This window comes from Podarcis raffonei, chromosome 17, assembly GCF_027172205.1.
Source record: "Podarcis raffonei isolate rPodRaf1 chromosome 17, rPodRaf1.pri, whole genome shotgun sequence".
Taxonomy (NCBI): Eukaryota; Metazoa; Chordata; class Lepidosauria; order Squamata; family Lacertidae; genus Podarcis; species Podarcis raffonei.
In genome coordinates, this window is record NC_070618.1 from 10,807,415 (window position 1) to 10,822,080 (window position 14,666).

The following is a 14,666-nucleotide window of genomic DNA, read 5'->3' on the forward strand; positions in this document are numbered from 1 at the left end:
AGACACGCATGCAGCTTCTCCATCCTAGGACAATCTTTCTAGAAGGATCTCATCATGTGTAAAGGGCATAGATGAGTGAGGTATAATGTTTATTTAATAATAATATTAATAATAATACCCCACCCATTTGGGTATATATTGGTACCTCAGGTTAAGTACTTAATTCGTTCCGGAGGTCCGTACTTAACCTGAAACTGTTCTTAACCTGAAGCACCACTTTAGCTAATGGGGCCTCCTGTTGCTGCCGCGCCGCTGGAGCGCAATTTCTGTTCTCATCCTGAAGCAAAGTTCTTAACCTGAAGCACTATTTCTGGGTTAGCGGAGTCTGTAACCTGAAGTGTATGTAACCTGAAGTACCACTGTAGTTTTGTGCCACACTAAATTTTGGCATCACTTTGGGGGGGAATCCAAAATTTCGGGGTCACACGTTAATGGAGCTTGGGGGGTTGTAGGCTGGAAACATCTGGAGGCATTGGCTACCCCTGACACAGAGGAACAAAACAGAAAGCCCTCTCTCCCCCCCAACTGCTGCAGCTGTCGGTACCACTGCTGAAGTGGCTGGCAAACCACCGCTGCCTGGGGCAAGAGCCATGCCAGAAAGAGAAATCTGCCCTGTCCCCAGCCACCCCAAGCTCCTCTTTGCACTCGCCACCCCTTTTCTCTGAGACTTGCCAGCCACGCTCGCAACTGCTGCTCTACTCAGGGCAGCCAGCATATACAGGGCTTGGTACCTCATGCAGAGGCCCTGCATTATATATAATAATTCTCCATACACCTGGCAATGTTGCTTTCTTTTCCTTTCATACTTGTGTAGGAGAGGAGAAGCTTGTTTTGGAGGGGGGAAAGCACCTGTAGATACTGCCTCTCCCTTGTTATAAGAATTTGAAGGTCTTATATACATATAATAAAAGGTAAAGGGACCCCTAACCATTAGGTCCAGTCGTGGACTGCTAGGTGGGCAGGATCTGGGACTGAGCAACGGGAGCTCACCCCGTCGCGGGGATTCAAACCGCCAACCTTCTGATCGGCAAGTCCTAGGCTCTGTGGTTTAACCCACAGTGCCACCCGCGTCCCAATATACATACATATAATAGATGTTCATAAATGTACCAAGCAAACACATACAAATATGTAAACCACATGCCTGAAACCCACAGAAAAGTCTTGAAACCGTTCTCTCTCTCCCAAAATGACCTCAAATATTTCTCTGCAAGATCGAAGGAAATGGGAAATCTCCCCATTGTCTCTTTCACAAATCCTGTCTTAAGGGCATATTTAAGATATGAATAGGGTGTGAGCCTATGACCTGTGACCTAAAGGTAAAGGGACCCCTGACCATTAGGTCCAGTCGTGGCCGACTCTGGGGTTGCGGCGCTCATCTCGCTTTATTCGCCGAGGGAGCCGGCGTACAGCTTCCAGGTCATGTGGCCAGCATGACTAAGCCGCTTCTGGCGAACCAGAGCAGCGCACGGAAACGCCGTTTACCTTCCCACCGGAGCAGTACCTATTTATCTACTTGCACTTTGACGTGCTTTCGAACTGCCAGGTTGACAGAAGCACGGACTGAGCAACGGGAGCTCACCCCATTGCCGGGATTCAAACCGCCAACCTTCTGATCAGCAAGTCCTAGGCTTTGTGGTTTAACCCACAGCACCACCCACGTCCCAACCTGTGACCTGGATTCAGGAATTGAGTAACAAAAGAGTGGCCAGGATGCCCAGGTAATCCAACCAAGCAACCTAGCAGACAGGGGTGGGGGGAACGCACTCTGATTTCTATTCTAGTCTGCCCCTTCTGTGATGTATGTATGATGTTTCTAGGGGTGGTCTTGGACTCCAGGGTGGGCAATTTAAAATGTCTATATAAGGGCTTGCACACCTTTGTCCTGGGTCCCCCCCACCACGTGTGTGGGGGGGAGCACCTTGTTGCAACAGCTTTAATAAAGATCAGGCTTACTAGCTGCATTGCTTCTCAATATTCTCAGGTCAGCCTCTGTTATTTTCTCCTACCGATAGAGAACCTACAAAAGGACTCTATTTGGGCTCTTGGGTACCCCATAAGGGAAAAGGAGCAGTTTTTTCTTGTAACACAAGTGCAGGAATCATGTTGCAATACCTCTTGTCATCAATCAATCCCCAAATCATGCCTTCTTTGGCTCCTTGTTCGCCTGTTATTAGTTCACATGCCTGCATCTCTTTACCCATCTTATTTGTTTACTATTATATTCTAATGGATTGTTGAATAATGCTAATGGATTATTAAATATTGATTTATAGCTTTTTGAATATTGCTTTATTTGATATACGGCGAGTTGTTTATTTTAAAGTTATTGTGACTTTTTTGTATTGGATCAGATTGCTATTACGTGTGTGATCTTTGCTGACTATTTAGTTTTTTCAGCTTGTAAACTGCCTTGTAAAATAGAAAAGGCAGAATACAAATTAAAAGTGAAATCAAATGAGATGACAAAAAATGTTTCTCTGTGTTCTCCTATTCATTTTTTCTTCCAATTATACACCACACTACAGTGTAACCTCTTCTGCTCAAGCCAAAGTCCACTTTTACTTTAAAACTTAACAAATTTATTACGGCACAAAGTTTCCTTTTTGGTGAGAGGAGAGGGGTGAGAGCATTCTGCAACAACAGCAAAGCTTTAGCATATTCACTGCTAGAAAAGAAGATGGGGACATCTAGTGGAGCTTAGAAAAAAGTGCAGCAGCATCCTTTGGTGATGTCAAGAGCACAGAACAAACGCAGCACTGATTCCTAATGGTTCCTATCTTACCAGAAAGTCTTATTTGGCATGTTGTCAGGGTTGGCCCAATGTGTTTTGTTGCCTGAGCCAAAAGACTAGGCGGTTCACCTTCACCATTCCATGTAAAGAAGCTGATCCAACAGGCAAGGCTGAATTTTCCCCACATTTCCACATCAGCTTCCTTTTTATTTTATTTTTTTAAAGTCCTCGTGAAAATTCAGAAGCATTGTAGTGCAAGGTTCTCTAAATGTACACATGTTTGCAAGCAATTTTACCTAACATACACATTTTTGCAGACTAATTTTCCCTTGGGATGTGTATTTTGTATGCTATTTTCCACAAATATATGCAATTTAATGCACATTTTACCCTAACACATGTATTTTGCATGTATTGGAGACACACACCAAAGGCAGGATTGGCTGCAGTTCCCTATCTCATGCACACGTGATGGCAAATTCAGGATCATAACCATGTAAATTATGGAAAGGACCTTAGTGATGAAAATGGGCTAGTTTGCAGTGTTCCTGTCTCTTCACATCCAATTTTCTTTAAAAAAAAAAAAAGGCTGAAAGTTGGGTTCCACCTTTTTCCCCAATGAAGAAGTTCTGCAAACCCCCAAAGCCCCTGCATTCTATGTATAATAATAATTTATAATAATAATAATAATTTATTATTTTTACCCCACCCATCTGGCTGGGTTTCCCCAGCTGCTCTGGGTGGCTCCCAACAGAATATTAAAAGCAGAATAAAAGGTCAAACATTAAAAAAAATCCCTAAATAGGGCTGCCTTCAGATGTCTTCTAAAAGTCAGATAATTGTTTATTTCCTTGACATCTGATGGGAGGGCGTTCCACAAGGTGGGAGCCACTACCAAGAAGGCCCTCTGCCTGTATAGACCATGGGTAGGCAAACTAAGGCCCGGGGGCCGGATCTGGCCCAATCACCTTCTCAATCCGGCCCACGGACGATCCAGGAATCAGCGTGTTTTTACATGAGTAGAATGTGTCCTTTTATTTAAAATGTATCTCTGGGTTATTTGTGGGGCATAGGAATTCATTCATTATTTTTTTTCAAAATGTAGTCTGGCCCCCCACAAGGTCTGAGGGACAGTGGATCTGCCCCCTGCTGAAAAAGTTTGCTGACCTCTGGTATAAACAGACAATGCATGTCCACTCGTGTCATCTACAATCAAAACTGAATCTATGTGCAGTTTCTCAGAGAAGCCTTTACTAAGCACTTTCACCTTGGAGGGGCCTCTCAGGGCTTTTGCTTCTTCTTTTCAGTTTTTAAGAGAACATCCTTTCTTTTCTGCGTGTTGACATGAATGAGGATCTGAGAGGGCATTGAAGCGCTATTATTTTGGACAGTGTAGAGAGCCTGCACCCCGCTGCTCATATCTCTCTCATAACCCTGGACCACAGCATTTGGGCTCAGCACCCGTATGGATATGTTCGGCTTCCGGGAAGGATCTGGCATGGCCTTTATCACTGCATATATATTAATATTTCGAATCTGTGGTGCATCTCTTAGCGAGAGGGTGCCTTTACATCTGTCATGGAGGTCTGCCTTTGCAACAAAGATCTGACGGATTTTGGGCTCCTTGAGAGCCGGCCCCGGCAATGAGTGTTTGCAAGGGGTTTTCTTCATGGCAGAGTTAGAACAGATAGGGTTTCTGGGTCTTTTTTCTTCTCCTGTCATAGGCCTTCCTTTCTGTCTGATTTGGTACTCTCTCCAAGCGGCTTGGATTGTGGCGGCAGCATCCTCGTATCTCTGGTCCTGAATTCCTGTGGCAAAGACATTGAAAGAGGTGTATGTGAACACTTCCCTGTTGGGTCTGAGAGTGGACTCGATTTCAAAAAAGGTGACGTTCGGATTCAAAAGAGGATAGTCTTCTATGAAGTTTCTTGAATAGTTCCTTGGCTTGTCATTTGGGAGGGAAATGCTTTGGCCGGGAATCTTTGTTCCAGACACCAAACCAAACTGCTGAAGGCAGTCTAGGAGTGCGGGGAAAGGTTTGCTCTCGTCTTCAGCTCTTGTTTTCTTCTGCAACTTTCGTTGATTGGTCCTGCCATAACCGCAGAGTCCCAGAGGCAATTCCTTCCGGGTCATGTATCCTCGGAAAGCTGCCTGAATTTGGGTGGCGGCCTTATTCATTTTGCCAATATCCCTTCTGACTTGACAACCCCTCCAGGCAGACTGGAGAGTGATGGCGGCTTCCTTTTCCCGTTGAAGCTGCTGGCGTGTCTTCCGCTGGCGCCCTGGCAGCAAGGATAGGACCTCATCCATATTCACATCGCTGGCAGTCCTAGCACAGCATATTTCCCTTGGTTTATGAACGAAACAGGGCCGCTGGGGGTGGCGGTTCATATTTCGAGGAGACCTGGCCCTCCGGTCATCTTTACAATAACAAACATACTGGGGAAAAGGCCATGGTGCATATCTATCACCCAGACAATCTATACTATCCCCTGTAGAAACGTTTGCTTTCCTGTGGGGAACATATTGTTCAGATCTGTCATCGTGAGAAAAGGTATCATCTTCTTCACTTGAAGAATCCAGATCGCAAGAATCCTCTTCAGTCATTTGGCTGGAATTTGATCTTCCTTTCCCCACAACCGCAATCTTTTGGGACAAAGAAGCTACACTATTGCTACGGACGTCTCTTTCTCGCTTCCTCTGCAAGCTGTCTGGAAGGGCGAGGGAATAATTTATTTTTTCTTTTTGCTTCTGAAGAATGGTAACTTTCAATCTGCTTTTTCCCTACATCCAATAATGTCCTGCAGAGTCTCAGGTATCCACTCTTACCTCCCTTTTTCAATCTGCTTATGAATCTGCTAGGAAAGATTTTGTGCCAGCTTGGTGTCACTCAGTGTGCTGATGTCAGCCGGATACACCCCTTTTCCAACTAACCCAGTTCCTGCAGTGCTGGTAACTTAGCTAGTATCTACTCCACTCTGAGTATCAAATGAAGTTGAACTGGCTGAAGATGAACCTAAACTGGTTTGGGAGGGTGATGGCCGGCAGGTCTCGTGACTTGATAGGGACACCCACTGCACATAGCGTTCAGCCTCCCAGATTTGCACCTGCAGTCCAAGATTGGAGCAGTGGCTAGGTAGGCCTTCCAGATATGCTCTAGTGAAAATACTGTGAGCCTGTATATCTGCTGAGGGTATAATGGGTCATTTATGCTTCCATAATCTCGAGGCTGGATTGTTAGGCATTACACAGAGCTACCCTTAACACGGTCAACTTAAATGGCTGCAGATGCAGCAGTGCATCTGTTGATGTGGGAAAGCTGTAGAAAGCACATTAAAGCAGCACACTTAAAATAAGGGATTTGAATACAGGTGTTACTGGCACTGGAGCTGGTTTTGACCTTCATGGCTTGCCCCCTACATACCTGACACTGCCTTTTCTTCTTTGTTCCATCATACCTTTAAACACCAATCACAAGGGTCTTGACTGTGCCAGGACTGCAGCTCAATCCTAACTCCATTTCCCTGGGAGTAAGTGCTAAGGAAAGTGAAAAGGTTTAATTTACTTGAGTCAGCAGAAATGTGCATCTGCAGGCATATTGTGACTGTTTTATCTGTGTTACGAGGTAAGTTTAGCATGTAGTGCTGGGTATGTAAAGGGTTCAGGTTACAGCACTCACTGTTGGGGATTAGTGGAGACTTGTGAAGGCCATTAGAGAAATCTATGGAACTGTGGAAATGTGACAGGCCTTGAGAAGAGCTTGTCGGGAGAGAAGTTGGATAACTTACAAGACTTCTGGACTCAAGAGAATTCTGGCAGTTGCAGGACTTTGAAAGCAACTGGACTTAGTACTTGCCTCGTGGACTTTGGCACAGCAAGGACTTTGAAAGCAATGAACCCTCTCTGGGCTCAGAGAGTAAAGACTTATTTATTGTCTGTTACTAGTGTGTGTATATAGTGTGAGTTTGCCAAGTAAAAGCTATCTCTACTACGCAGTGGTTTCTTGTGGCGAGCTTAACAGCTTGACTAAATTTCTTTGTTGGCTACACAACACTCAATAACAGCAAGCCCCAGTCAATTCAACAGATCTATGTCCAAGTAACATACTTAGGAGTGTTCTGTAAGACGGCAATTCTATGCACACTTACCTGGGAGTAAGCCCCACTGAACACGGTGAGACTTACTTATGAATAGAAATGCATAGGACTATGCTATAAGTGAAGAATGTTATGGACCCAGAAGAGGGCAGAACAGAGTGTAATGGGGGCAAGGTGTAACACACGCATGCTCTGCCAATGCGGGCAGGGGCCAGAAACTGAACCCTCGCACGAAATTATCACCTCCTGCAAATACTACAACTATCATTATTGAGCAATTGATAAATAAAAATGCCAGAAAGTCAGTGACGAAGAATTCTTATATAGCAATTTTTTAATATGCTCAAGGGCTGAAGTATCTTCTACACAGAACTAGAAAGCATTGCATTTTAAAATGAACTTCTGAGTTAGTCTGATGAGGCTCAATTTGGCAGTGCCCCATAAATATAGACATAAGCCTTCTAGGCAGGTACTTCCACAATTTCAAAATAGTCATTAGGCAGAATCACATAGCCACCTTTGCCAGGGATGACGTCTTTTTCCTTCTGAAACTGAACAAGCTCTCTCAGTTTTTCAATCTGTTTCTCCTGACGTCTACATCGCTGCTGTGCAGTCTTAAGCTTCTTCCTCAGCTTATCCACCTGCTCTTCCAGCTGCTGAATTCTTTTTCTCTGGTGTACTGTATCCTCTACAGTATAGTTGTGATCACAAAAAACAGCAATATTATTGGGAGTGTGAAGCGGGGGCATTAACAATCCAATGCTGGGGTCTACTAGTCTTGGATCAGTTTGAGGTGGTGGTGGTGGAGGAGGTGAAGGAGAAGGGGGAGATGGTACTTCAAGTGGTTCTTGAGTGCCTTCAGACTAAAAACAACAAGACAAGAACATACCATTTAAGTTTGTTTTGTTAAAGGCATCTGTAATTTTTTAAGGCAACAACTACAATTTGCTTGTTTGAAGAAAACTGTAATCTCACAATTTCCAGTGTTAAGTATCTATTTAAGTAGCCAGTTTTAATAGTAGATTGATAACTTTATCCATTCGTGTTTTGGTATTATACATTTTTACGCTATTTAAAGACAGTTGGCTATATCTCTGAGCATCTCAGTCTTCCATTTTCCCTCCTTGGAGCGATACAAAAGCCTTATACTTCCATAAGATACCATTCTCTTCTCACTACCAAGCCACATCTGAAATGTAACCACTGAGGATAGATTAATCCACACCACAATGACTTGAACACTTACACTCCAGCTCCCCTGTCCTGCTGCACCATGTAGAAACCCGGGCACTTCTCAGGGTTAGAAAATTCCCAGGGGCACCAAAAAACGGTGCTGATGATGGGAATGCTGCTATGCAGCAGCTTTCCAGTGTAAAAGCAACAATCTATCCATGAATAGAGGATATTCCTGTGGGCGTAGGAATGCCTCCTTTTAAATTTCTAAGTAGGGCTGAGCGACGTCTGATTTTCAACATCGTGATATTTCACCAGCTAAACATAGCAATATACTGACATATGATGTCTGAAATAAGGATGGAAGTATGTAGAGGCGAATGTGGTAATATCCTGGCATCTGCCACTACTCAGGAGTCTAAAACTGATAAATTTTTACTTGCCTTTAGCATATTGTTACAACTGTTATTTTATAGTACAGAGCATGGGTAGGCAAACTAAGGCCCAGGGGCCGGATCTGGCCCAATCACCTTCTAAATCCGGCCCACGGCCGGCCGGGGAATCAGCATGTTTTTACATGAGTAGAGTGTGTGCTTTTATTTAAAATGCATCTCTGGTTATTTGTGGGGCATAGGAATTTGTTCTTTCTTTCTTTTTTCAAAATATAGTCCGGCCCCCCACAAGGTCTGAGGGACAGTGGACTGGCCCCCTGCTGAAAAAGTTTGCTGACCCCTGGTACAGAGCAACAGGGGCAGCAGGAATCATGAGAGAAGTTATCATTATTTTTCACATAACACACATGCACACATCGTGATTTGCGGTATATCGCCATGCTGAATACTATTAAGCTGTTACCGCAATGTGGACTTCAAACTGATTTCAGATGCTGTATCGATACATCACCCTGCCCTACAACTAAGAATTGAGTTTGAAGTCGGAAAACCATCTTGCCCCTCCCACCCCCAGCAGTTCATCTCCCCACTCCCCCTACTGAGAAGGTGGGAAGAAGGTTTGAGGCTTACAAATGCAATACAAAAACTGCTTTAGGTCATTGGTCTATGTACTATCTACATTGTCTGGCTGCAGGTCTCCAACGTTTCAGACCAGGGACGTTTCCTGGCTGAACCTGGAAGCTTTGGCAGGCAAGGCTACAGGCCTTACAGTGAGTAGCTTGGAGCACCGATCCTCTCCAGGAATCATAAGGCAAAACGGGGTACTTTGTAGCCACACATACAGTCAAATGTTTAGTGCCCTTGCAATGGTGAGGAAAGCAAATAGCATACCGCCTTAAAGGAGAAGCACTGCTCACAGCTCATTCCCTCTCTCTGAGCTCTTATGGAAGCCATCAAGTTTATTGGGTGTAGGACCTTTGTAGGACCAAGTGTTTAAAAGTGCTAACAACACTTTAAAAGTTGCAACCTAATGAAAAAGCCACTTTCACATTTTTACACTGAAGGCCCCAACAACTAAAAAAAAAAGGATTCAATTAATGGGAGCGAGGAGTAGAGAGCCAATTCCAGTTACTATATCAAGAAGCAGGAACTGAGCAATTCAGCCTTCTCCTGTTTGGTGCCAATGCTAATAACTGCTCTCCTCTTCACACAATATCTGTTGCTTAGAAAAAGAACCAATGCTTATGTATAAACAAATGTATCTGTGAAGAATAGGCGTTTTATAAAAGACCCACAAACCTCACTTACCTTCACATTTGGTTCTGTATGGCAAAATATTGTTGGCACAGCGTTGTCTTTTAGTAGCTTGTTGTTGCATTCTCTTTTGAAGCAATCTGGAGTAAAATGTTCAGAACAAATGCTGCTATACTTTGTTGGTTTGAAATTTTTCCTTCTAACCGCAGCTTCCCATTTCTTACAGAGATCAGGCCTTGTGAGGGGAAACCTACAAACAAAACATAATTTGAGCAGAATTTCGTGGATGGAGCAAAGAGATTATTCAAAGGATGCTAGGGAAGTGCACTCCTGTGTGTAGAGAAATACTGGGGAACCCACCAACTAGTACAGTGGTACCTCAGGTTAAGTACTTAATTCGTTCTGGAGGTCCGTACTTAACCTGAAACTGTTCTTAACCTGAAGCACCACTTTAGCTAATGGGGCCTCCTGCTGCTGCCACGCCGCCGGAGCCCGATTTCTGTTCTCATCCTGAAGCAAAGTTCTTAACCTGAAGCACTATTTCTGGGTTAGCGGAGTCTGTAACCTGAAGCGTATGTAACCTGAAGCGTATGTAACCTGAGGTACCACTGTACCTAATATTCAAAAGTCAGAAGTACTGTACTTATTTTAAAAGCTCATTATTTCAAATCTGATTTTTCTCCCAATTCTGTTCTCCTTCTGGCTTTTCAATTTAAATTAAATGCTTTTTGTTCTCCAACTCTAATACTGTGTCAGGAGTCCAATGAAGTTTTGACTCTTGTAGATCCACAGCGACCCTCAACATATCCCATTCCCCACTACCAATGGATGAGCTCTCCACAGATGTAACTGGAGGCTCTAGCAGCGCAGGATTCATCCCGACCACATCCTAAGGCTCCTAAGCTGGCCTTTGACCATGGTGGGACTGCAGTTTAACTAAAGTAAGCTGATAAAGCAATAGGACTTCCATAAAGTAAGGCATTTAGGGCTGCAATCTTAGAGCAACATTGAAACAAGGCTAGGCAATTAATAGGTTATTATATGCACACATTCCGTCGGTCCATCCTCTATTTCCCCACTTTGTCTATGAGGCAACAGTAATAAACTGTCCCAGAAGCTGTTTTCCAAGTGATTTTAAAATATATAAATAACAGGAGTTCCACACAGGACTTGCTTCTGGTTCCAATCAGAACTGTAGAAAAATGGTGGCAGTACACAGGAATGAATGTAAAATTCAAATAAAGTAGGCAGGGCTGGAGATTTCATTTTATTGTAGTGCCCTTCAATGTTGCTCTCTGATTGTTGTATTATTATTAATTAGACTTTTATTCCGCCCTTTCTCCCAAAGGAGCCTAAGGTGGCAAACAAAACATTAACAGACTTTTCACAAAATTAAATATCCTCACAGAATAAAACTCTGGTGTTTTTGAAAAGAAAAAGGTAGATGGGTTATCAGTGAGTGCAGAAAAGATGACAATAAGAGAACACATTCAGCATATGTGTTTTACTTATTTGGTTTATAAATAAGAAGTACAAAGAATTAAAACAAAACTCAGGAGATCTACCTCTTTTCAGTCCATGTAATTCTAACCACCTGATAGAATTGAAAGAGTTTACTTTCTTTTTTACTTCTCCTTTGAAATTATAGGTTTTCACTGGACAGTAAGAAGGAACAGCTGAAACAGAACTGTGTTTTGGGCCAAAAAATGAGAAGAGGGCTGTCAAACTAAAGTGCATGTTTGACCTGTTAAAACTAAAGCAAATGTGCTTTATTGGGAACACAGAGTACCACTGAAAGTTTACAGGATTATGTTTCAGCTTGGCTCAGGGGCAGGGCAATATGACCAGTGTGAGGGAAAGTGGTGGTGCTGTTTCTTCAAGTCTGTAAAATTTGCCAGAGAACAGGCTGTGGGCTGTCCATATCCTAACAGTAAATGTTGTCAAACTGAGATCTTGAATGTTGGGCGCTGAGATCCACAAAGCCATGGAATGCTGTGAAGATTTCCCTGGTTCTGCAATCATAAGATAGCCTGGATACGCTTGATACTAGTTTTAGTAAATGGTTTGAAGGAAGATGGTTATAACCGATGTTTAGAATGAGAAATACAGCTAACGCCTCTACAGATAAAATACTCGTAAATCAAAGCATGAGTTGTTCACTTGATACAAGAGGAATTACTACAGATTATGCTTCAATAGTGGTGGTGGACATGAGTTAGAAAAAACCTTCTGTGCCTTTAAAAGGCTACATAATAGACAGATATTCCATATGCTGCACCTCATATATATCTATGTTGGGAACATTATAACAGCTGAATTTCTACCAGGCATACAGTCTTTAAAGACAGCCCTTGTCCCTTTAGCCATATTCAACTCACTTTCTAATTTTTTAGAAAACATGGAATTGGATCCAGAGTGAGTTAGTTGCTTAATAAGTCCCCATTAAATCAAATGCAGCTTAAGTTGTGATAACTTTCAAAGCAGTGCAGCAAAAAGGAGCCTGTAAATGAATTTGTGCACCTTTTAAAAAAGCAAAGCAACACATGTAGTTTCAACAGCCAAAAACTTTCTCATCCCTGAATTTCTGCTTGTCTCAAGGAATTTCAGAGCTCAGAAAGCCTGCCAGGCAAAACAAAAACATCCTCGCTTAGCTTTAAATGTTTGCTCGTTTGTTTAATGAGGCAGAGTTCTATCAAAGCACTGCAAAAACGGGGGGAAATTCATTTTTGGTTCTACAAACTGGATTTCAACTGGAAATCCTGTTAAGAGTGCAACTTCTTGATCGTGCCAAGGAGGGGAAGGACTTGAATTACCCTTTACCTATAGCAAGAGCCCCCTTAGCAGTTTTCAGGCCGCTGCTACAAGGCAATGATGATTTGGCTAAAACTAGGGGAGTTAGGAATACGACTTCTGGATTTCTTCAAGGACCACTTGTATTTCTTCACCCCGCAGCAAATAATGCCTGCAATGATTTGCTAGTCTACATGAACAACTGGTTGGCCTGTGAAACAGCTGTGGGCCTTTTTCTGATTTTGGTCTTTGGATGTGAAATGGCAAGTGACTGTTTTTGTGCTTCTTTCCTACCTCTTTGTGGAAAGATCTAGGCATGGGGAACCTCTGCCCTTCCAGATGTTGCAGGACAACAACCGCTATAAACACTAACCATTGACCACGTTGCCTGGGGCCAACACAAGTTCCGCAGCATCTGGAGGGCCACCAATTCCCCATCCCTGATCTTGGGTCTACCCCAGCGGTTCCCAAACTCGGGTCCCCAGCTGTTTTTGGACTACAACTCCCATCATCCCAAGCTAACAGGACCAGTGGTCAGGGATGATGGGAATTGTAGCTCCAAAAACAGCTGGAGACCCACGTTTGGGAAACACCGGTCTACCCAAACTCATTGAAATGGTGTTATTTATTACTGCGAAACTCAGTGTAGTGGATTAAAAAACAAACATACCTCTTGTTGGGCAAGAAGAAAAAGAGGTCAGTTGACAGATGGAGATACATAGATTTGGGGGAAGGGGGAGGAGAAAAACAGAAAAGTGGGAGGGTAAGAGATACAGGTGATCTGCAGGAATACAAAGATATTTATGGAATATTTATGGAAGAAGCAGAGGTGATAGTACAGCGAGTGGTTCAGAGATAGATGGTGTGCTGCAGAACGGAAAGAGGAGAGCACGTCCCCTGGGCTAAAAAAACAAAACATTGGGACGCTTTAAAGACAGTGTTTATTGTTGTAAACGTCAGAAGATTATAACTCGTGAGGGGGTCACAACAGCTCAAGCAACAAATACACCTGTGAAGCCACGAAAACTCTTTTTAATGCTGCTGCTGCTGCTGCTGCTGCAAACGGACCAAAAAAGGCGCTTTTTATGTGCTTAGTTACGGCTTGTACCAAAAGAAAAAGCGAGGGGAAAAACACCAGAAATTAGCCTCGAGGGAGATGGCACTTGAGGTAGCCTGTCAGGCGGTTAATCTGCCTCACGCGCATCCCAACCGCGCAGCCCACGAAGTACATCTTCGAATCCCGGCCCCGCCTCCCATCACGGGTTATCTTTTTTTTTGTTTGGTTTTTAATTAACAACCGGAGCGCGATTAGCCCCGCCTTCTTCGTCTCCGCGTCTCTTCAGTATAAAGGCCAACGCCAAAGGCCATTTTAACAGTTCCTCCCTCCCCCTCGCCGCTTCGGAGCGCGCACGCGCTGTGGCTCCGCCTCGTGAAGCAAACGGCATCTCCCTTTCCCGCCCGCTCAGGCGGCCGGGTGGGCGCGCTCCCGCGCTCCCGCTCTCTTTCTCTGTCTGTCTCCTCGCGCCCTCCTTTCAAGCTTTCGTGCCACCGCCCGTACTCACTTGTGGAAGGAGATGGGCTTCTCTTTGTCGTATCGATTCCGGCAACGGTAGGCAGAGCAAGACTGCACCATCCTCTCGCTGCCGCTCTCCTTCGACCGTCGTAAATTTTTTTTTCGGGAGCTCGAAAACACACTTAAAAGGTCGCGAAGATCCAAATACCTCCCCGAGGCCTCCGCGTCCCTTTTTTAAAATTTAAAAAACCCGAAGAACGACATAAGCTGGATGTGGCCTCTCCCTACTTCAACATGGCGCTGCCAGCTTCAGAGCAACTCTCGCGAGAGCGCCGCTCCGTGCTTTGCTATTGGTCACGCCCCGCGGTGGTTTGGGTGCGGCACGTCTCTGCTCGCCGTGTCCAATAGGAGGGGCAGTTCAGATTTTGACGTGGCTACCTTGGCTCCCGCGCTCGTAACTGTACGTGCGTCCGAACAGTGGTTTGTTGCCCTCTTCAAAAGGGCTGGTTTGAAAGCTGAGCTTGCGCACAGGGTGGCCTCTCGCGGATGCCTATTTTAAATCGTTCTGAAACTGAAGCGAGAGACAGATGGAAGAATTTCTGCATGATTTGTTCTTCCTTTTAGGGCTGCGCGCTTGCGCCTACTTACTTAAGAGTAACCCCATTGAACTGAACTGTGCTTACTCCTAAGTAACCAAGTACTAAGGATTTTTT

The 14,666-nt window shown here is 44.1% G+C and overlaps 1 protein-coding gene across 1 annotated transcript; it reads right to left on the bottom strand.

Moving 5' to 3' along the window:
* Positions 1–7,147: 7,147 nt before the first annotated feature.
* THAP1 (THAP domain containing 1) lies at positions 7,148–14,666 on the bottom strand. The gene is made up of 3 exons (XM_053371343.1): positions 14,003–14,666; positions 9,705–9,900; positions 7,148–7,694 (listed from the first exon to the last, which is right to left on the bottom strand). The coding sequence occupies exons 1-3, from the start codon at positions 14,071–14,073 to the stop codon at positions 7,293–7,295; spliced, it is 669 nt and encodes a 222-aa protein (XP_053227318.1). The 5' UTR covers positions 14,074–14,666; the 3' UTR covers positions 7,148–7,292.